The sequence below is a fragment of the Seriola dumerili genome, unplaced genomic scaffold (genome assembly GCF_002260705.1).
Source record: "Seriola dumerili isolate Sdu_G_001 unplaced genomic scaffold, Sdu_1.0 BDQW01000043.1, whole genome shotgun sequence".
NCBI classification, from domain to species: Eukaryota; Metazoa; Chordata; class Actinopteri; order Carangiformes; family Carangidae; genus Seriola; species Seriola dumerili.
Window position 1 is genome coordinate 3461780 of NW_019174298.1, and position 23705 is coordinate 3485484.

The 23705-nt window shown below is 40.5% G+C and overlaps 2 protein-coding genes across 2 annotated transcripts; both read left to right on the forward strand.

Moving 5' to 3' along the window:
* The first annotated feature begins 1435 nt into the window (after positions 1-1435).
* On the forward strand, positions 1436-14027 carry prpf6 (pre-mRNA processing factor 6). The gene is made up of 21 exons (XM_022739085.1): positions 1436-1650; positions 2198-2360; positions 2524-2642; positions 2793-2871; positions 3310-3486; positions 3995-4123; positions 4239-4333; positions 4436-4592; positions 4911-5073; positions 5935-6053; positions 6198-6416; positions 7764-7886; positions 7975-8096; positions 9053-9191; positions 9318-9437; positions 10337-10513; positions 10669-10802; positions 11344-11435; positions 11679-11793; positions 11960-12086; positions 12533-14027. Exons 1-21 carry the CDS (start codon positions 1463-1465, stop codon positions 12683-12685), a joined length of 2910 nt encoding a protein of 969 aa, XP_022594806.1. The 5' UTR covers positions 1436-1462; the 3' UTR covers positions 12686-14027.
* Positions 14028-19353: 5326 nt separating this feature from the next.
* On the forward strand, positions 19354-22609 carry aar2 (AAR2 splicing factor homolog). The gene is made up of 3 exons (XM_022739169.1): positions 19354-20475; positions 20571-20800; positions 21776-22609. Exons 1-3 carry the CDS (start codon positions 19707-19709, stop codon positions 21941-21943), a joined length of 1167 nt encoding a protein of 388 aa, XP_022594890.1. The 5' UTR covers positions 19354-19706; the 3' UTR covers positions 21944-22609.
* The last annotated feature ends 1096 nt before the right edge of the window (positions 22610-23705 follow it).

Below are 23705 nucleotides of genomic sequence, written 5' to 3' on the forward strand. Positions count from 1 at the left end.
ATATTATATGTGATCATAAAAATCACTGAACTAAAATGAAATGATCATTGACATAATCATAGGAAAGTAAAAGAAGCAATGCAATGCAATAACTGAATGAAATCAAGGTTTGAGTTGCACTTCATGTTTAAATTGGTCCTCGGCTATGTGAGCTATATATCCTCTAATGTGCCTGACAGTCCATTTTCATCATAACATCTTCTCCCAGGAGTGAAATAATGTCTGCCCTGCAGGCGATGTAAATGAAGAAAAATGTAAAGGGCTGCGCCAAGGCTCAGACTATGGATGGGTGAAGTTAAACGTGATTGAAGCTAATTGATATATGGTCTCACTTCATCTCACGGGATGAAACCCAGAAATGTCATGTTAGAATGTAATTACTTTTATTGCAGTCTCCAGTCTCATGTTTGAATACAGACTCTCAGTCTCTAACATTTGTTAGTCAAATTATTGCTGTAACACACTAACACATGTCTGTCAGAACTACACTGAAATCACTGTGTATAGCTCAATTGACTCTATGCAGGTAAATATCCTTTCTAAGAAAATGGCCTGCAGTCAGTTTCATTATTTTATTAACTGCTGTTGCACAGGGTAAAGTGTGCTTCAGTTAAGATCCAATAAAATGGTTTTACTATGGAGCACATACTAATCATTTCAAATGCAGCCATTGTAAAGCCCAAGAGAAAATGAAAAATGGGAAGGTTCATTGAAGTTGGGCAATATGCAACCTTCAGGGCATAGTTGTTTCTTTAAACAAATGTCAGCTGTGTATATGCCATGACTGGGGTCACAAGTCCATTTATGATACTCAGTCAAGGGAAGAAATTGCTTCATAAAAAGGACAAATAGCATATTATGCTGTTTACTTATGCCCTTAAGAAAAGGAATTATGTGAATATTACAGTAAAGTACAAATACCACACAAAAAAGAAAGAAAAGGGGGGAAATAAAGAAAAAAAGAGAAATTCAGGGAGAAGTTCTTTCTGTGAGTATTTTACACAAACATTGTATGATGTTACTTACAAATGTGGACAATGACATTAACTCAATGGAAAAATGCTGAGTCCCATTAGGAAGACCAATCTATAAATCCTACTTTAAATTTGATTAAACACAATATTTCAATAGGCCTGATATTTGTCAGGATGTGGCGCCCTCCTGTGGCTTCTGTGAACCACTGAAATCAGCATGAAATGTAATAAACATTCTTAAGAAACACTTTCAATCACACAGTCATACAGCGAGAGGAAAAATGATCATGTTATAGGATTCACAGCAACAACTTCGAACTGAAAAGACAACATGAGAGAAAAGAAAATAGACAGTAACTCATCTGTCCTGTGGGGGCGCTGTCACAAACACCAACGGATATTTCTAGAAGGACGGCGCCGCTGTTTGGTGGAACGGAAGTGCGAATGTTGTTGATCCGGCTTTGAGCGTCCTCGTCGTTGCTGCAACGATGGCAAGCGCTAGTGCTAAACAAGCGCCTAAAATTACCTCTAAAGCATCTGCGGGAGGCACCGGGGCGGCGGGGGTTACCGGTGGGCCCCCGATAATGCCCCTCGCCTCTCCGCTCATGGGAAAAAAGAAGAAGCCGTTCCTGGGGATGCCCGCTCCGCTGGGCTACGTTCCCGGTCTCGGCAGAGGGTGAGCTAGCTTGCTAACAGCTCTCTAGCTAACAAGCTAAGTTTTGTTTGTTTGATGAAGTAAGCTTTTTAGCAAACCTATCCTGCGTTATAACACACTCATGTTTGCAACTGGACAGAAGGGAAATGACATCGTAACATCAATTACTCATTATTACTACATAACAGTAGCTAGTTACATGAACAAAGATATTAGCACGTTGTTAAGTATGGCTGTACTGATTTGATGACCTCCTCTTCAAAATGTCAGATAAGGCCATCTAAAAATGGTGATAGTGTTATAGTTAGATGATAAGTTATGTGTTTCATCTGCCATACAAATAATATCCTAACATTTAATACAGTTAATTTACTGGTAGATCCACTACAAGAATCTGACAAGCCTGCATGATCTAATTCTACAAAGCGATAAAATGATCAAAACATTGCTCTAAAGTTTAGATAAGGTTGTTAAATTGTTAATTGAACTTCCCCTGTGCATATGCTCATCATGGGTCATATGCCCAGTGTTTATTTGGGTAACATCTGAAATAACTGGTCCTCTTCAGTGCAACTGGTTTCACCACCCGATCTGATATTGGCCCTGCTCGGGATGCCAATGATCCAGTGGATGACCGACATGCACCCCCAGGGAAGAGGACAGTTGGGGACCAAATGAAAAAGAACCAGGACGATGATGATGAAGATCTGAACGACACCAATTATGATGAGGTATTTATGACTGGATTGTCTCTGGCTGGTAATTGATAATAATCTGTTGCATATATCATGAATGGAAACTTATAAATTGACTATACCATTAATCTGAGTATACTAAGGATTACATGACGTCTTCTGTCTTGCATATCACATTATATTACCTTTTGTCTTGTAGTTTAATGGATATGCTGGTAGCTTGTTCTCCAGTGGGCCCTATGAGAAAGACGATGAAGAAGCGGATGCTATATATGCAGCCTTGGATAAAAGGATGGATGAAAGACGCAAAGAAAGAAGGTCACAATAAAAATGGTCTATTTTCTCTGCTGAGTTTTAGCATAATATCATAACCCTCCCACACTTTACTCATTGTATATATGTTGTACATCCTGTGCTATTGATAGTGCATGTGAGTGTAATTTTTGAAGTTGTCTTGTGTATTTTCAGGGAGCTGAGAGAAAAGGAGGAAATAGAGAAATATCGTATGGAGCGACCCAAAATCCAGCAGCAGTTTTCAGATCTAAAGGTACAAAATTGCACATGGTTTGCCAAACTTTTGCCCTACTTTTCCACCCAAAATCACCCAATCTTCTTCCATCTGACTCTAAATATTTTAGGGGCTAAATACTTGGTCCCCGTCAGGTGTAAACTATATTTTTCCATGTTATACTGTTTAAGAGTAAGAAAACAGCAGCTTTAAGCTTAACCACCATGACTTGTCGAGATTATCCAGCTGGAGTCATTACTGTTGCTTAAGGTGAAGCGGGTGGAGCGTAAAATCTTTTTTTTTTTTTTTTACCCACAGCGGATTTGTAATTTGAAGTTATATCATAACTGTGTAAATGATCATAACTGGACTGTAGAGGTTTTCCTCTAACTGCAATACTTTACTATATGTTTGAAATCACATTCCTGACAGTCCAAAGTGATTTCTTTATTCTCCCTTTTTACTATCTTGTCACAGAGGAAGTTGGCAGAGGTGTCAGAAGAAGAGTGGCTGAGCATCCCTGAGGTGGGAGATGCAAGGAACAAACGCCAGAGGAATCCTCGCTATGAAAAACTCACCCCTGTCCCAGACAGCTTCTTCTCCAAACATCTGCAGACCGGAGAGAACCACACCACTGTTGACCCTCTGCAAGGGGTCAGTACGCATGCAAAAACAAATACCTTTCCTGTGGATATCCACATAAAACACACACATCAAAGAATTATATGATGTAGTTTCAGCCTGCACCAGCAGGAGTCACAATATCTTGCTGCAAACAAACAAAACACTTAAGCTGTACAGCTTAATGCAGTTTGAAAATGCTCCTTTTTTCATGGAATCTCAGTGGACATCTACGTTGTTACAGGAAACAGACAAATATTTTTGCTTATTGATCACATGACCTCTTTAGACACTTAAAATGACTGCATGCAGTTTTTGCTGTGTATTTATTTCATTTTCAAATTTTAACTTATCACTATGAATATTCTACTCTGTATATGTGGGTCTGTGGAATAGGAAAGCGATTGCTCAGACTTTCACATATATCATTTACAGTGGTGGGAAAAGTGTCATATGATGAGCCTTTTCAACATGTCATGACAAAATTCTCACAGAGATTAAAATGCTCTTCTCCTTTATAATTATTTCTTCTCTTCCCTAGCTGGGAGGTCTGAACACCCCTTATCCAGGAAGTATGACCCCTGGTCTGATGACACCAGGGACAGGAGAGCTGGACATGAGGAAAATTGGTCAGGCCAGGAACACACTCATGGACATGAGGCTTAGTCAGGTAACTGATGCATCATCCTCAGTCCCTTTCACTTTTACCTTGTTTTACGATTAATTCTTTGCTGTTGTGATTCTGATTTATTTATTCTGCATGTCTGCATTTTATCTGTCTTCAGGTGTCTGACTCGGTGAGTGGACAGACAGTGGTGGATCCTAAGGGTTACCTGACAGATCTCAACTCAATGATCCCCACACATGGAGGGGACATCAGGTAGAGATACCATGGGGACACCAGAAGGTCCTAGATGACATGTTTGAAGAATAAGTTGTTTTGTGTTTGTCTGATGGTTTATTTTTGGCTCCTCATGTCCAGTGACATCAAGAAGGCTCGCCTTTTGCTGAAATCAGTGAGGGAGACCAATCCCCATCACCCGCCTGCCTGGATTGCCTCTGCCAGGCTGGAGGAAGTGACTGGTAAACTGCAGGTGGCAAGGAACCTGATCATGAAAGGCACCGAGATGTGTCCTAAGGTAAAGGATCATGGATAGTACAGTAAATCGGTTAAGGTCTGCGCATGCGCAAGTAGATGTCTATCATTAGCTCATCCAGACTATAGGCTGTAGTGAAGTTGATTCGTTGGTTTGTTAAACCTATGATATCTAATGTAAAAATGGATACTGCATATAGCATTATCAACAATAATAGCATTGCTGATTGTATGAAACAGCAGGTTTTTCAGTTCACACTTCCAGCTACTTAATTTGATGACACAATAATGCTGCTTAACTAGATCAAGGAAAATGCTCCTCGCCCTCCTATTGCTATAAGTGTTTTACTCTGCCCACCAGAGTGAGGATGTGTGGCTGGAGGCAGCCCGACTTCAGCCTGGTGACACAGCTAAAGCCGTGGTAGCCCAGGCTGTCCGCCACCTGCCACAGTCCGTCCGCATCTACATCAGAGCTGCAGAGCTGGAGACAGACGTCAGGGCCAAGAAACGAGTCCTCAGGAAGGGTAAGGCTGTCATGCACTATCACCTGTAAAGACAGATTTAAGAAAGACTTAAGTAATGCTTTTAACTGGTTCTCCTCTTTGTATCCATAGTCAGATTGTGAGAAGGTTATAAGGGAAAGTTTTGAAGAGACGTGTTGCTGTAATATTGTTATTTCCCGGCACTGCCTGCATGAATGAATACTAGATTTTCCTGGAAGACACAAATTTCTGGAGGACAAAAATTCACAACCAGTCTCAATCTGTCCTTTGTGTTATTAAAAGCACCCACACAAAACTACTCACTCCCTGCACATGTAATATTGCATAAAAGATTTCATAACAGTTACATTTGGCAGCTGTGGTTCTGGCTTTTCATCAAGGCCAGGCACCCTATTTGAACCATGGTGTCAATGCCCTAATACACATGCACATACACACACAGTCATATTTCCCAGCAGCATACCCCAGTGACAGAGATGAATGGGAAGCTTCCTCTGTGGAAGAGGTCTCTCCGCCTCTACATGTTCAGTTGCCTCTGCTGTGCTTATCTCCATTACACACAATACTCTCCCTTCCCACCCAGACTCTATTGAACTATACTGCTATTGCAGATTATGCTGCTTAGTATTTGTTTTTCTTGTGTTGTATTCACTGCTTGTGTGTTCAGTGAAGCCTGTTGTGTGTTCATTCCCACCAGTGTAAATATAGGTCAGTGTATTGTCAGTATTAAACTGTCTGTTACAACAGGATTCAAGGATTTAAATATTTGTGAGTTAGTTTATTGCTTTGAGCAACACACAGACCTGCTCACATACTGTCAGTTACTCATAATAAAAGCTTCAATGAAGTGCCTTAACAGTTGTGTAATTGTTACCCATGTAGCCCTGGAGAATGTGTCCAAGTCAGTTCGACTGTGGAAGACAGCTGTTGAGCTGGAGGAGCCAGAGGATGCCAGAATCATGCTTAGCCGAGCTGTGGAGTGTTGTCCTACCAGTGTGGAGGTACGCAACTCTTGCAGTCATTTCAGTTTTTTTTTCTACCAACATGAAACATAAAGTATTAACAGGATGCCACACACTGCAATGCTACAAAACGAACCCTTGCACCAACCTCTATGTCTAACGATTTCTGTCTGTCTTCTTTAGCTGTGGCTGGCACTGGCTCGGTTAGAGACATATGAGAATGCCCGTCGTGTCCTGAACAAAGCTCGTGAGAACATTCCCACTGATCGTCATATCTGGATCACTGCTGCCAAGTTGGAGGAGGCCAATGGCAACACTCAGATGGTGGACAAGATCATTGACAGAGCCATCACTTCTCTACACGCCAACGGCGTGGAGATCAACAGAGAGCAATGGATACAGGTGTGTGCCTGCAGCTTTGTGATTTCTTTGAATTCATAGGAAGGAGAGGAAGGGAGAGGGAGAGAGGTTTCCTGCAGGAAAGATGTTTGTTGAACAATGCACTGAACAAATAAATGCATTCCCTAAGGCCATAAAAGAAAATGTATGTACTTTCAAAATAGAAACTCTTCAAGTTAAAAGAGGACAGATTGTATTGAAATGTTTTTTAAAACTGCATCACTTATACACCACATGTTAATGGAAATGGGCAGGATATCGGAAACATCTTTCAATTTAAGGCTGTCCAGTTAAAACTGCAACAAAAGACAGCTTGAGGAATTTTTGTAATGCTGAGTAAACATCTCTGTGACACTTCAGCAAAAATGAAACCTTAGAAAGCTTCACAAAGAAGGGATGTGTTGCATAACTATTGTGTTGGTCTGGAGTAGATTGCACACATGTGACTAATAAATTGGTAACTTAGTTACTTTATGACTCATTGACAATGAAGTATTTACAATGAGTTTTTCAAAAAGATATTTCTTGGTCAAATTAAGAGAAGCACAGAAACACAAACTAACTTAACATTTTTATGCTGTTAACTAATACATCAGTAATGTCTGGAGTAAATCCAGCCTACTGTTTTAATTATGATCAGCTGACGAACACACCATTGGGATTTGTCACTTAAGTCTCTAATTCTATGATTATATATTTGATAATATAAAATAAACCTGTAAATTAAAAGATGAATAAATGAATGATGTATCTTTAAATCTTGATGTTGAGAAAGCAGAGACTGAGTCATGTTTTTGTTAGCTCTGATAGCATGCCAGCATACTTTGGAAAAGCTGCTTGCTATTTTATCTGGGAGCAGAAGAATACATGCCAGAACTGTGACTGACATTTTGTTTAGTGCACTTAAGTTGTTTTGCAATCCTAGGCCTCACATTGTTTCTCTTCATTTCCATGACTACCTAGTCTTTTCTACCTCTGGCAAAATGTGGTTTATGTGGTAGGTTTATCAAGGCCATTTCCCAATACACACATCATAACACAAGCAACAGATGAACTTTAAAATGACAGGATTTGGCAGTTCTTACAAGAATAATTATGTATAGAGACTCTGGGATAGTCCTTTGCTCTTCCCACAAAAATCATCTGTAAAGATGACTTCTTATAAACTGTAAGTCATCTACATGGATCTGACATATCAGGTGTGTAAATATTTCCATGTAAATGGCTCCATCATTCCTATGAAAATGCTGATCTACTATTGTGGTCAGTAGTTTGTTGCTTAACCTTTTGCATTCTATGTCTGTGACCTGCCCACAATCTCTTTACTCCTAAAGGTTTCTTGTCTTGCAGGATGCAGAGGAGTGTGACAAAGCAGGCAGTGTCGCTACCTGCCAGGCCGTGATAAGGGCCGTCATAGGGATTGGCATTGAGGAGGAGGATCGTAAACACACCTGGATGGAGGATGCAGAGAGTGTGAGTACCAACATATTCAGAAGTCCTTCACATCCTCATTTGCTGTCAGAGTTTAACTTAACTGAGATGCTTGTCTCTTATGTTTCAGTGTGTGGCGCATGGAGCGCTGGAGTGTGCCAGGGCCATTTATGCCCATGCCCTGCAGGTGTTCCCCAGTAAAAAAAGTGTCTGGCTCAGAGCTGCCTACTTTGAGAAGAACCATGGCACCAGGTGACCAGATTTGGTTTACTAAATTAGAGGTGGGCGATCTGACAGTTTTATATCGTGATTGATCTTGAAGACGTCCACAATCTACTTTCAAGTAAATCTTAGAGATCATGACATTTCACCATTGTACCAACTGTGCTCATGCCCTATTAATGTGGATCCACACAAGGTTCACAAACCAACAGAATGATTGCCTGCTAGATGGCTGTGCTGATCGGCCAAATTATATCATGTGTCTCTATCATAGGTTATCTTTCATGCGTGACATATTTGCAAAAACAATTCAACAGCTATGCACGGTCAGATATTTCTCAAAGCAAAGTTATTTCTAAACTATATGGTCTGCGTGATTGGCACTTCTGATGTTAATACAACAAATCCATTTAACCACCTTAATGGGAAGCAGCCGAATGAACACGCTAAGTGTTTCACTCAGGTCAGTACAAACCCACTCATCTGTATCTCATGAGGTCCAGAAACATTACCACAGTTGACCGACGCATAGAAAAATATGATAAAAGCAGCAAAAAGCAGATGGAAAGATGTGACGCATGTGGTCACATCCTATGTAGCTAAGGATATGGTGCCATTTAAAGCTATGGACAACATGGGGTTTAAGACACTGATGCACATGACCATTTTGAAAACAGCATCTTAAATGCAATATTGTGTTTTAAATGGTAAAGTCCATAGGCTGGTTTGAGTCTGGATATTCTCATCTGTAAAATTTGGGGAAAATTGGGAAGAAAGATGGCAATTCATATTGTGGATCATGATTGTGTATACAATTATTTTGAGAAGATCACCCACCCCTATTCTAAATATTATTTTTTGTCTCTAAATTTTTTAATTAATTGCTGTATTTAACATTCTGTTTTTCTCTCCTTTGCCTCCCATCTGCTTCATCACTGTGCTCCTCCCATCCCTTACTCTTTCATGGCTCATTGCCTCTCTCTCAGGGAGTCTTTGGAGGCCCTGCTCCAGAGGGCCGTCGCTCATTGTCCCAAGGCAGAGGTCCTTTGGCTGATGGGGGCCAAGTCCAAGTGGCTGGCTGAGGATGTGCCTGCAGCCAGAAGTATCCTCGCTCTGGCCTTCCAGGTGTTGATACATTCATGCAAACTTTGACTTGTTCGTGTAGTGTCCATGCGAGCCTGTGTATAACTCTGTTTCACCCTTTCCTCTGTTTCTCTCCCTCTTACCCAAACATTTCTTTTATTTTTCAAGGCTAACCCTAACAGTGAAGAGATCTGGCTTGCTGCTGTCAAACTGGAATCAGAGAACAATGAGTATGAAAGAGCCCGCCGACTGCTGGCCAAGGCCCGCAGCAGTGCCCCCACAGCTAGGGTGAGTGTGTGTTTGTTTGTGTGAGTGTGAGAGAGAGACTGGGAAAGCAAAAGAAAGATTTCCCTATTTAAAATTCTCATTAGAGTTGCTCTGCACAAACCTACTTATCTGCTGGAATAAGTTAAAAACTGGTCTCCCCATTCAGGTTTTGATGTTAACTTCTTTGGCTGTTAAGTTGCACAGGGGAAGTGTAGTATTTTTAAACTGTCCTGTCCTGTCCTTTTACTCTCCAACTGTCCTTCCATGACCCTATGTACCAGAACAGTTAGTTTGTTTTCCATTAAGTAATCCTGGAATAAATAGAGCTCTGACACATGGTTTTCAAATGGCCCCTTTTTCAGGTTTTATTCTTTTCTGCTTTAAAGCCTGTGTTTAACAGTAAATTAATAGTGCATTGTACTTGAGGAAGTTTCTACAAACATGCTTTTTCTCAGGTTTAGGCTTGCCAGGTTTCTACATCTCAAAACAGTCTGCAGCACTCAGGCTGACAAATGCTGTCAATGGTGCTTTTTAACTATTAGTGTCTATCAGGTCTATCTGACTGTGCTCCCTTTAGTTATCTGTATTGTATTTACTGTCAGCTATGACTAAAAAGGCCTGCTTTAATGTGGGCTGTACTGATTGCCCTGTCAGATAAGACAAGTGCATGATGTTAATGAAGCAGTTAAGCATTTAGGCTATGCCTTAGGAAGTTGGTATTTGATACATCTGACAGCCTTTAAGGTATTTGTATTGCATAAATTGGGCTGGAATACAAGTATTTAGATAATTTTTCAACAATACTATTGTATTTCAAGTATATAACAAGCCCAGGGGAATTTAAAAAGACAAGATCATGGGCCCTGTTTATACATGTTCCGTGGCTGAACAGTTCATGTGTTTGTTTGTAATCTCCACAGGTATTTATGAAGTCAGTGAAGTTGGAGTGGGTGTTGGGAAATATAGAAGCTGCCCAGGAGTTGTGCACCGAGGCCCTGAAACACTACGAGGACTTCCCAAAACTTTGGATGATGAGAGGCCAGATAGAGGAGCAGTGTGAAAACATGGACAAGGCCAGAGAGGCCTACAACCAAGGGGTGAGGTGGGGGAAGTGTTAGGGGGAGGGGATTTGTGTAGGTATAATAACAGCAAAGAGCTTTTAATGGGCGTTTTATTCATACATGTTTTTGATGAAAATATGTGTTTCAGTAATAACTCTAAAAAGTGGTTTATGTCTTGCTTGTTGCTGTAGTTGAAAAAGTGTCCACACTCGGTGGCACTGTGGTTGTTGCTCTCTCATCTTGAAGAGAGAGTGGGACAGCTGACCAGAGCCAGAGCGATCCTGGAGAAGGCACGACTCAAGAACCCCCAGAGCCCTGAGCTATGGTGAGAAAACACACTACAAAGTGTGGTAAGCCACTTGAATACAAAAGCAGGATGTGGCTTGAGGGAGCACTTTAGTTTCCAATGTGTCAACTGTGTGGATAGTGTATTAAGCATAATCCAAAAGTTCTGATTGTGCTCCGAGCAATTAAAGATATTAACTTTGGCATTCAAGTGCCTTCCCTCTTCTCCTTCCTTATCATGCCTTTTTCTCCCTTTGGAAACCTTTCACTTTGCTGCATGAAGGAAAGGTTTTCATGAAGGAGAAACTGGCACACTTGCGCACACGCCCACTCACAGATTGTTTTATTCTTTTCTGTAGAAAAGGAGAATGAAAATGTTTTTTGTTAGATAATGTACATTAGACAACGTGCTAAATGTGCTTATCGCATTTAATAGAAAATGTCTTTAAATGCAGCAGAGGAAACCCATACTGGGATTGATATCAACTTAAAAACAAATTTGACTCCACCTACCACTAAGAAACTGACAGACATGTACAACTGCGCGTCTAATATTATGTGTATGTGATCATATTAACCAGGTTGGAGTCGGTTAGGCTGGAGTTCAGGGCTGGTCTGAAGAACATCGCCAACACACTGATGGCCAAAGCCCTGCAGGAGTGCCCCAATTCAGGTGAGAATATATTGTTGCTGTTGGCAAAACTCTTTTCTATTTTTTTTTTTTTTTTTTTTCCGGCAGGTAGGACGTTTGGGGATTTTATTGTGTCCTAAAATCAATTTTAAAAACTCCTGTGTTCAGGTTATAGACCTTTTTATACACAAAAAAATCATTTTTCAGTTACTTTCTGTGCTTTCTATCATTGTCTGTAATCTCAAATTCTCCATTTCACCCCACTCCCTGTCCCTTCCTACAAAGGTATCCTGTGGGCTGAGGCTGTGTTTCTGGAGGCCAGGCCCCAGAGGAAGACTAAGAGTGTGGACGCTTTGAAGAAGTGTGAACATGATCCACACGTCCTGCTCGCTGTTGCCAAGTATGACCATGTCTTTTCACTGTATCCCACTCAACTTCTCAATAATAAGCTCTGCTGTTTGTGCAGGTTTTTCCATTGTATTTAGCATTTAACCTTTTGGAGTGATTTTTTTTTTTCTTTTGTTTTTTTTTTCAAACTTTCAAATAATCTTGTGCGCACATTTCAGGTTGTTTTGGAGTGAACGTAAGATCACCAAAGCCAGAGAGTGGTTCCTCAGGACAGTAAAGATCGAGCCAGACCTAGGAGATGCTTGGGCTCTCTTCTACAAGTTTGAGCTGCAACATGGCACAGAGGTATCAATCTTAGTATTGTCTGTCCTTATCTGGGTACGAGACTTGTGTGTGTCCGTGCTGGATTTTGCAGCTAAATATCAGGCAACGTTGTCATGACTAAGTGTATGATTTAATTGACACATTTGACCCTCACATGTAAGTTCAATTAATGCAACTTTGGTTTATCTAAGAGGTATGTGCTATTAATACATTGTTCTCACTGTATCATTTACCACTGAAAAATGGTGTGTGGTTAAGATGCAAAATATGTGATGGACAAGAGACAAAATTATTGAAAAGTTTTGGTGGAGTACATCGAGGAATACATGATGCTGTCACTCAAACCTATTTTGCACCATACATGATGCTGTTACTCATTCATAAAGATAGATGATAAACACAACCAAGAACTGTGTCTGTGTCTGTGTGCCTGTCTGTGTCTCACTTTGCTGTTCTGCATCCATCAGGAACAGCAGGAAGAGGTGCGAAAGCGCTGTGAAAATGCGGAGCCCCGCCATGGCGAGCTGTGGTGTGCCGAGTCCAAACACGTCCTGAACTGGCAGAAGAAGACAGGAGAGATCTTAGCGCTGGTAGCCAGCAAGATCAAGAACACATTCTGAAACTGGGGAAATTTTGGACTGGGACTGAAAACACCTGGATGACTGGCAGTCACAAGTCTCACAGGGAACAGCTATGGACGCACTCAACTGTGTTTTTCTATCTGGACTTGGCATTCTCTGGAACATACAAAGTATTCACACATAACTTTTTATTGTTTTACAAACTTAAATTAGAATTGTACTTGGCAACAAAAAATGTGATTTAATGTCAAAGGGAAAGTGAAAGTAGCAATATAAAATTCAAAATCATTCCTTACATGTAGCAGCAGCAATTAAAACATTGGGTTTTGTAGTTTCCGGTCATTGAACAACATTTTCCATGTCCTCCAGAAGGACTGAGGTTTGGACTCAGCCACTTCAGGGCATTCATGTTAGTGTTTTTTAGCTTGTGTAGCTTTGTCTTTATTTTTGAGGTCTTTGTCTTGTTGGCAAGTAAACCTTCTCCCGAGTCTTCCTGCAGACTGCTGCAGGTCACCCTTTGGGATTTCTTTGCATTTCGCTACAGTCATTGTACCCTCAACCTTTAGAAGCAGGACCTGCCTACAGTATGATAATGTTATCACCATGCATCATGGTGGAGACTGTGTTTTATGGCAATGGGAATTGTTTTGTTTACCCAAACAGAACATGGGTTAGTATAAAAGTGTCCCTCTTTTGTTCCAGTCTCCCACTTGCCTTCAGGCAGTTAGTCGAGGTTTCTACATGTTTACTTGCTGAACAACCTGTCGATTGTGGTAGGCATAAGCAGCATGTGCCAGTTGTGTTGGATTCAAATGCAGTAAAAACCACGCCCCACCAGCACATACTGTCCCTGTCATCAGGTTTTTGGAGTTCACACATGTGATCGCCATGCCATTATATTAATCTGATAATAATTTGATGCACTTGTAATGATTTAAGTGTGTCATGGTAAAGTGGGTTAAAGGTTACAGGCAGTCCTTTATTCTGTTCAATGTTTTTACAAAATGTGGATTCATTTGTTCATCTCTTTTCACTTTGACATTTGTCTCTTTTTCTGCTGTTGTCAAAATTCAAATTACAGTCACTGTGGTTGTGTGAAAATTGTGTAAAAATAAACATGAAAAAGAGAAAGCAGAAATGGAAATGAATACTTTCAGCAGACACTGTAAGAGAGAAATATACGTCTCTGTCTGGACAGAATGCGGATATGTAAAAGGTGCAGATTTGGCTCTGTCTGTTCAACAAGATGGGACAGTGTATATAAACTCCTTGTCAGGAATTATTACATGATTTCTCATGTTGGTGATAACAATCTGCTTTTTTTTACACAGATGGCTTGAATGTGTTTAAAAACACTTTGTAAGAATCCAATAAACAAATAAAGTTTATTGCACCATTCCCTGTTTTTCCTAAACATGTTAAATGGTAAAGTGGTTTGTTGTGATTTGAATGTCATATTTATTTCTGAGTGCACAGTTTTCCTGACCTTTCAGTCCAGGAGTTTTACCCACACTAATACTCCCATGCAGTTCCCACGCACGGTCAGCACTTTGGTGGTCCTGTATGGGATGTCATTGTCACCTCAGGTTTGGCTTGGCTTAAAGTGGTTAGAGTCACTGCTTGTTGTGAGCATTACAACCATCAAGCATCGTTTCATACTTCCACTGGTTTTGTGTAGCTCACTCGATAGCCTAGAGCCACCAAATTACAGTGGCTCTTCACACCGCTCTTCCTCGGTATCACGTCTTTCCAACAAGACCGACACGATGAAGGCAAATGATTGATTGCAGAAGTTCTCCTCGACTTGATCGCACTGGAGTTTGGTGAAATCCTAAGCCCAGCGTCAGCAATCCATGACAGGGAAGGAAATCGGAGCAGCAGTGACTTTGTTGATGTTGGAAATTACGAAGCACTTGATCGGAAGTCTGTCCGCCACCGTCATTGAATATTCACCAGAAGAAGTGTAAAATACTTGGGGGGTGGGGGGGTGGAGGTGGTTTGGATACAATGAACGCCGCCGGACCAGGGGTAATTCATTGGATCTTCCAGGTACTGGTAGAGATGGGTTTGCTTGTCTGAGGAGCCTGCAGCAGAACATGATAAATGGTAAGTGTGGTTTTAACATCAGGTGCCTATTTACGCAGCAGATGAGCTGATAGAGGACGTTATAGAAATTTTTACTGCTGTATTATGAAGTCTGCGTGCACTAATACTGTTAACAGCATCGTATTGACATTGGTCACGATGACATGAGCTCCAAACGGCTGGAAAGCGACTGGTGCTGGGGCGCACTTTATGGACGTTTTTTTATTGTATTTACTTACAGAGGATAATCCACAAATATTTCATTATCCACTAATTTTTTTTTTACTTGTGTTAATAATACGGAGCGATTTGCAACTACACGTGACTGTAAACTTTAACGAATTTGTGGATCCATTTGAACATGTAAAGATGGTTTTCCACATTCATGGACAAATTTGTTGACGACTTTGGTCCAATGCCACATTTCTGTAGAAAAAAATAAACAAATGTGAGGTGTCCACAGAAGACAATCCACGAATATGTACCATGATCCACAAATCTCACTATCCAAGAAATGTTTGCTTTTTTGTTTTTTGTTTGTGATTTGTTATATCCTCAAAAATACAAAGCCATTTCCAATTAACTCACTCAAGTATTCAAATTTCAGATACAAATGTTAAAGTTTAACAAATGCAAACAGTTTAATCACAAAAATACATGTAAAATGGTACTTGCACATTCATGTGAAACGGATTTTATACATTTTTGAGTCGTTTCCTGTCAGTGTGTGGGCCACGTGACATTTGAGCCTTCCCCCAGAGAATTTCTAATACTGTCACTCTCAGAACTTCCGGTTGCCAGATAGCCCAAAATGAAGGGGGCCTATGGAGCTTTAGCCCTGAAGTTTACTGTTTATGGGGTAAAACATTTTTTTACTTCCACTTTTCATTATGTTTTCGATATAAGGGGGTAGAGACAACAGATATAGTTCCAAGATTAGATTCTTTTCTTTTCATCTGTAGTGAAATAACTAGATGTCACACACCACAGCCTCTTTCTGTCATTTGCCATTGTGGTTCCACACATCAATGAAGCAGCAGCCATTGACAGCCACCGTGCACCAGAGGAACCAGCTAGAGCATATGGCATCTGATACAGCACATAGTTTTGTTTTGCTTTTGTAAGAAAAACTAAAGGACATTAGTATTTTTTCTTTTAAATTCTGATATATTATCAATATTATATTTGCAAAACTAAAATAAAATTTGGGATTTTTTTTTAGAAGCAGGTGTAAATAATAATTTTAGCCGTTCAGCTCATCCATGCCCTCTAGGTGACTTGTGGCCAATCCACTAGTATCTATTATTAGTACTACTGCAGATATTAATACTACCAACACTACTACCACAAACACCTAGCAATGCCCTAGAAACCACCACCATTTTTACACTTCTATGAAATGCTTTCTACTCGTATTAAGCTACTGTATTATGCTATTATTACCCTTATACACTGCTGTTACCCTCCTTTTACACAGAAAAGGAGGAAAATAAACTATACTGAAGTATTCATGAGATGGGGGATAATTATACTTTCATAGTAGTACTAGTGGTAGGATTAATATCCGCATTAGTCCTAATAGTAGTAGTAGAGGCCATAGTTTCAAAAGAAGTGGCTCACTTGATCAGAGTTTAATGCACATGAGGTGCAAATAATGTCATTGTGGAAGACTACAAGCACTGTCCAGTCAGGGGGTTGGACTGGACTGGACAGTCAGTGGGGGTGGGGCATCAGTGGGGATGGGGCAAGGGATGGAGGACCACCCAGCTCGACTTTATCTTTCACCTCCTGGGTGAAGCCGGGCTGATGTCCCTCTACGTTGTTGTCTCCTTTTGTACTAATGTGGATGTTGGCTACTCAACGCAAAGTTAGCTAACTAACGGCAGTAAGTAAGCAAGCACAGCACAGCACAACACACTCACCTGGAGATGACAATGATGAGCCTGATCCTAAATCATGACCATTGGGTTAAATGAAGATGCTCCACTTCAGGGTGTGATTTGCGAAAAACCAGTGGGGGGATGTTGGGAGGGAAATCACAGTGCGGTTGTACGTTTATTTCAACAGATCAGCTGTGTTGTGAAGTTGAAATAGTTAAGCAAATAAATAGGAAGTAATGGGAAGTAATACATGTCACATTTCACACAAACTGACAGGAAGTGATCCACAAATGTCCAATATCCATTTCACATGTACAAATGGAGCCACAAGTCAATCACTCATACATGTGTGTGGATAGTGAAATAGTTATGGATCATGGCACACATTTATAGATTGTATTCTGTTTGTTACAAATAATAAAGTCCAATAAAAACTTAAAGCAGGAGCCAAATGAACAATGATTCATGGTATTTTTCTAATCTGTTATTTAGTGTGGACATTTTCTTCATATAAAACTTGTAATGAGATGCACTTGTCTTTCTTGCAGTGTCTGACTGGAACTCTACTCCGTAGTGTCCTGGTGGTTCTCTTGTTGGCCATCACTTGTGGTAAACGTAGATGTAACTATAAAGAAATACTGGGCTCCTACAGAGAAGTCATCTTTGTTGAGCTGCAGAATCTGGTAACTGGTGACTTTGATGGAGACATTTTTTTTTTTTTGAATTTTGCTGTCTTTATTTTGCCTTCCATTAATATGTGATATATGTGAATATATGTCAGTTTATCCAAGCAGTTGCAGGTGGAATTAAACATGTAGGAGCAATGTTTTTCTTATCTGATGGTAGGCTGCCCTCCAGGGTTTGTCACTGTGTTCAATGTACCAGCTTTGCTGGTGGAGTCTCATCTTTTTTCTCTTTTGAATGGCAATCAGTTTTAATTTCTGTTAATTCACATTTGGTTGTTCTTTTGCAGAATTTGACAGATTCATTTAATACCTCCAAAGACAGAGACCCCTGTCCCCAAGGAAAGGTAAATAGCGCTTCACCATATACACTTTGAGCATGATGGACAGGGTAATAAAACATAGTCCTGATACTGTGATGCTGTGGGTTTAACAAGAACTTTTCACATAATCTGCCTGTGCGGCTGCCTCACATTACGGATTTGGACATGGAAAGGAAGAATTTTCCCAAGGGCAATATGAGGTTTAATTTCCAGTTATTTAATAGTACCAACAACAGATGAGCTGTTTGGGCTATTTCAAATGCTGTTTTCTTTTCTTCATTTTATGGGCTATTGTTCCACGGTAGGCGCGTCGCATCCTGGTTTCAATCTATGGTATGACACAGCAGATTCGGTGTCAGAGGAGTGGCAAGCAGTCTGCACTGGAAATGCCACTGGAGAGCATGGAGCAGCTCATCATTCACAACTGCAGTCCTGATTATCTGGTGAGGAGAAGGACTTCAAAGAATGACATTCATCCATTTTTGTCGACTGAATACATTGATTCCTTATTTCTCCACAATAAACAAACAAAACAAAGAGCAAAACAAAACAGCGCAGCAAAGGCTGGGCTTGGGAAAATGGTTGCAGATAATCCATACAAGGATACATGGATGTCCTTAATAATGCTACTGTGATGAAAAACTATTAAAGCAGATAAGCGGGTGGTTGTATAACTGCACAACAATGCTTTTCTTTTCAGGGGAAGAGAACCTCTTGTTCAACTGTCCAGAAAATACGAGGGAAGAAGAGAAAGAGGACCAGGTTAATCAAAGTTATCAAGGCACTGATCACTTGTTGGCAGAAACTTCAGAGTGTATGTATGCTCTCAAAGTAGGAAATGATTCCTGTAAACCTACTTTCTCATGAAGATATTAGGTGATTTCCAGTAAGTTCATTGCATCAAACAGATGATATTACCAATGACCCACTGTATTTTCAAATGCAATGTCATGAATGTTTACTGTTGCCAAGTTCTCAGTGTTTTGTCTATTAAAATACTAGACTCAGCAGTGCTCACATTTTTATGGAATAGTTTTTAAAGCAACCACAGATAAGCTAAAAATATTCGCAATGCATTCAAATACTTTCAGAATATGCACATTTTCCAAGGTCTCTCATGTTGTAACAACCAATTTTTGTGTTTGTAAGCCATATGTTATTATACCCATAAAATGTTCCTGTCAGTCATGTTGTGGAGTATATGCCATATAATAAAATGTTAAATGTCTTTTATTATTGTTATTATTATTATTATTATTGGTAGTAGTAGTAGGAGAAGGAGGAGTGTATCTCGTGAAAAGCCGATAGCAGACTCCTACTGTTTACGATTAATTTTTCGGTGAATGTACAGCGATTATACAGCTCAGACACGACAATAAATAAATGAATAAATAGAAAGAATAACAAACAAAGTACACAAATAAATAATAAATAGAACAAGGCCCTACCTAAATCTATGTTACATTTCTTCATTGTTTACTGCTTTCAAGGAATCCTCATTGTAGCATGAGAAAAAAAAAATTACTTGGGGAAGATGATTGATTGATTTACCTAATTGACCTAATAGTATAATCAAGTAAATGATATCTTTTGGATTGAGACGACGATTAAACTGAAACTAAGCAGCAAAATATGTCTGTTTATGGAAAACCTCCTTGGCAAAGAGACTTCTGACAAAAGCGGAACTAAGCGAATACAGTAATGTTTCTGTCCGGAACAGACTTTATGTTGCACAGCCTCGACTAAACGATTTCTCAACGACGTGAAACATCAACAAGTCGCTACTCAAGGTGTCGTTGTGGATATAACACGTTATGTACGTTTAAAATCGGCTTGTTTAAATGTGTTACTTCCGTTATATTTTTCACGTTTGATTTTTAGAGACAGATAAACTGCATCCTTTTAAAACATTGAGAAAAGCAGCACCACTCTGTGCTAACTGTCGGCTGTACATATTTGGACGAAATCCTTCTGCCTCTCCTGAACATGAGAAATCTCATGTAACAACTGAAAGCGGAGTTTAGCTCTTGTGTTGTCTGGTTTGGTTTAGTTAGTAAGCTGAAGTCAAGCATCCCTTGACAGAGCAGACATGGCCAGCAGCAGCAGCACTGTAGACATGGATCCAGATGTTGCTCTGAGGCTGTTTGAGGAGGGAGCCACCCTGGTGCTGCTGGGTGTTCCTAAGGGCACAGAGTTGGGGATTGACTGCAAGAGTTGGCAGGTGGGTCCTCGCTTTCGGGGAGTGAAGATGATCCCTCCAGGCCTGCACTTCCTTCACTACAGCTCTGTTAACCCGCCAAGCTGTGGAGGAGAAATTGGCCCAAAGACAGGCCTCTTCCTCTCTCTCAAACCCAGAGAGATCGTGTTGGCTAACTGGGATCCCAAGGAAGAAGATCTGGACTTCTCCGCCTCCAAGAATGAAGAGGAGGTGAGCCGCATGCGGGCGACCTTGCAAGAGCTGGATCCTTACCTGGGTCCCTACCCATACGAGGTGATGAGAAAGTGGGTGTCCCTCACTGACCGCCTGAGCAAGGAGGTGGCCGATAACCTACAGCCTCTGTCTGGTCGAATATGTGCTTACAGTGATGTCATTCCTGAGATTGAGTTCAGACACACCAAAGACAGGGCAGAGCAGCCGAGGAACGACACAGCCTGTCAGAGCATGAGAGAGGGACTCGACAGGCTCCCCAAGATGAAGCAAAGGGAGGGGACAGAGTTGCGCTTCTCTGTTATCCCCGAGAAGACCTACCCACCTGGGGCGACACCAGCCGAGATCACCCAGTGCAGTCTGGACCTGAGCTATGCCCTGGAGACTGTGTTGGAGAAGAACCATGAGCTGCAGCCTCTCAACCTGCTAGGTATGTATATGATACACAAATATTAGGTCGTCAGAATAGCACACCTTAACATTTTGTATGTTTAAACTACCTACGTTTCCTCTCTCCACTCTCAGGTGAGCTGCAATTTGCCTTTGTATGCTTCCTGATTGGAAATGTGTATGAGGGCTTTGAGCACTGGAAGTGTCTCCTGGCTCTGTTGTGTCGCTCAGAGGATTCCATGAGGAAGCGTAAGGAACTCTATCTGGGGCTCATCGCCGTGCTCTACCACCAGCTTGGAGAAATCCCGCCTGACTTCTTTGTCGACATCGTGTCACAGAGCAACTTCCTCACGTCCACGCTGCAGGTAGATGACCACCATAAATGCTGGGAAAAGTGTGGTCATCCATTCAAATGAAAGAAACTGTCGTGTCTGTCAGTAGAAACTCATATTGTCACTTCTCAGTGTGTGGACTAAAAGGAAAAAAAAGAAAAATAAATAGATGGTCTGGGAAATCACAGCTGACATTTTGACTTGACATAGTAGGAAAGCAAAGGTGTTATGAATAGTGTTAACAAAGAGCCAGCATGCACAATACCATAATCCTCAAACCGAAGCAGCTAAATGTGATTCAGCAATAGTTCATTTTAATATTTACACCTTTGCTTTTCCTACTGTGACACATCAAAATGTCCTATATAAAATAGCCCACTGTCAATGTATTTTACCATTGAACTTAATGGCGTATTAAATAAGTCAAGTCGTAGTGGTTCACTGCTTTGGGCACTTATTTATCAAGGGTCTCAGGGAAGCAAGGCGGATCTAATTGTCTCCAATTTTTCAGATCAACTCATATTTGGAGGACTTTTTTTGGTTTAGGAGTAATTTTCTTAACCCAGGAAACTAATGCTGATGTAACATGTTAGGAATTACCTGGAGGTGGGGAATCATATGAAAAACATAAACACTCACACCAGTATTTAAAGATTTTCTAGGGACGAATGGCTGAGAGCCTCATAGCAACAAGGAAAAGAGCTACAACAGTGTAAATGTGGGTCCCACACAATTCTGATTACATTTATTCCACAATGAAGATCAAACATTCTTCGTGATAAAAGAAGGATTTTACATAAACAGCTTTTGTCCAATTTGTCAAAGTCATGAATAGCTCCCACAACATATAGGCCTAGTAGATGAGGACATATTTCAAGTAAATCAATACTTCAGTATCTACACATACATTCATGATCCTGGATGTTATTATTATTGATTATTGTTGTCAAAGGATTTTCATATTTAGGACTAAAACCCATTAACATTGTTTGACTTATTTTCTCACAGGACTTTTTCCAGTATGTCAGTGGTCCTGGTGTAGACGGCACGCTCCGAAAGAGAGCAGAGAAGTTCAAAGCCCACCTGACCAAGAAGTTTCGCTGGGATTTCGATGCAGACTTGGATGACTGCGCCCCTGTGGTGGTGGAGCTGCCAGAAGGTGTTACAGTCGACTGAAACTGCTCTGCTATGGACTTAACATTCATCCTGGAAGCATAAGCAACGTATTAAGTCATCCTGAGTGTTACAGTGAGGGTAGGGCTGCTGTGTACTAAATGTCAGTGGTGCCCTCTGGTGGCGGATTTCTCTAAGCTCAGCAAGCATGTTGTCTTGCGTTGCCACAGTTGCATCACATTTCTTACCAAAACCAGTCCCCTAGTTTTTTTTTTTTTTTTTTGCTTTAATTTAAAATAATTGTTGAATTAATAAATGGTAAGAATTATAAATAATATACATAAACCCGTCATCTTCATCAGTGATAGAGCATTTAAAAGTTCAACACTTAAGGAGCTCTAATTGTGAACTGTAAACTTCATATCACCCAACTTTCTATATAAGATATACAGGATTTGTTAGAGGACAATAAACACTTTGTAGTGTGTGGTTGTAGTGGTTTTATACCTCATACATAAATATTGATAAATATTGTTTTATGTTGCTGAATCCTTTTTGTTTCATGAAGCCACACTGGAAAATGGCAGTTGTGGTTTGTAATGTTAAATTTGTCAAACATGAAGATCACATCTCAGCTGTTTTCCTCAGAACTTTTTTTCTTTCAGCTAATTTACTTTTCTATGACCCATTTGATACAAAATTTCCTTTAATAAAAACAACACTTTTGTTACAAAAGAGCTGTGTAGTGCTTTGTGCCACTGCTACCATTGAATGTTAATGCATGTTTCAATACTTCTCTTTCTCCTCCACTAGATGGCAGTCATAGGCTTTATTGGGAAGATTTACAACTACATGTATCTTCCTCTGTAGATTCATTATACATGTTTAAATGTGCATTCGCACAGAATGAAAAGCTTCTGGGAAAAATCGGTTCTGTGCACAACTAGACTGTCAGGGTGGAAATTATCTCTAAGCTTTCTCTGATCTCACCTAAGATGATTTGTGAGAGATAACAGGTGGAGGAATAAGTATGGGCTGCACAGATAACAACTGAATCAATTGGCTAACATATTTACAAGCAATTTATAAGCTGTGCGTGTGTGTGTGTGTGTGTGTGTGTGTACGTACTTTGACTTTGATGGATGGGACAGGCCTTGTGTTAGCTTGCTGGTCCATCAATCCATCCACTCATTCATTTCTCCCCTGCCCCTCCTGAACCTTCTTTCTCTGCAGCTGGACGTCTCCGCTTTGACATGCCCCGGCTCCGTGAACCCATCTATAACCATAAAGCTGCTGTGAGAGGGACTAAAGCCATCTAATGTAATTATCTGAATCAATGGAGTCTGAGCCTGTTAATGGAGATCCAAATACCAATACAAGAAATCCATTCTCTTCCCAGAAGACAGATGGTATTGTGAAATGGATGGTAATGCTAGGCTTTATGATGAAAACTCCTCTTTTGAAAATTTACGCACATCTTAAAAGAAGATCAGTGCTGTATTTGTGGTCCACTCTTGAGACCACTGGGGCCCTGCGCTGGTTGTTATTTTCCTTGTGAATGCAATTAGATGGAGAAAATGGCTTGGAGCACATGGTGGAAACATATCAGCACAACATGGAAGGAAATGTACGCCAATTATTTGTAGATTAATTTTCCTCTCTGGGGATGTAATACTGTACATTGTCAACGAAGACAGTCTCAGAAATGACACTTCTGGGACGTCCTTGGCATTCCAGCCCCTCCACTAAAGCTGGAATTATAATGTACCGCAAGTCGGCGAACAACTGATTAAGTGTCCGGCTTCTCTGTGTAAACGCACCCTCA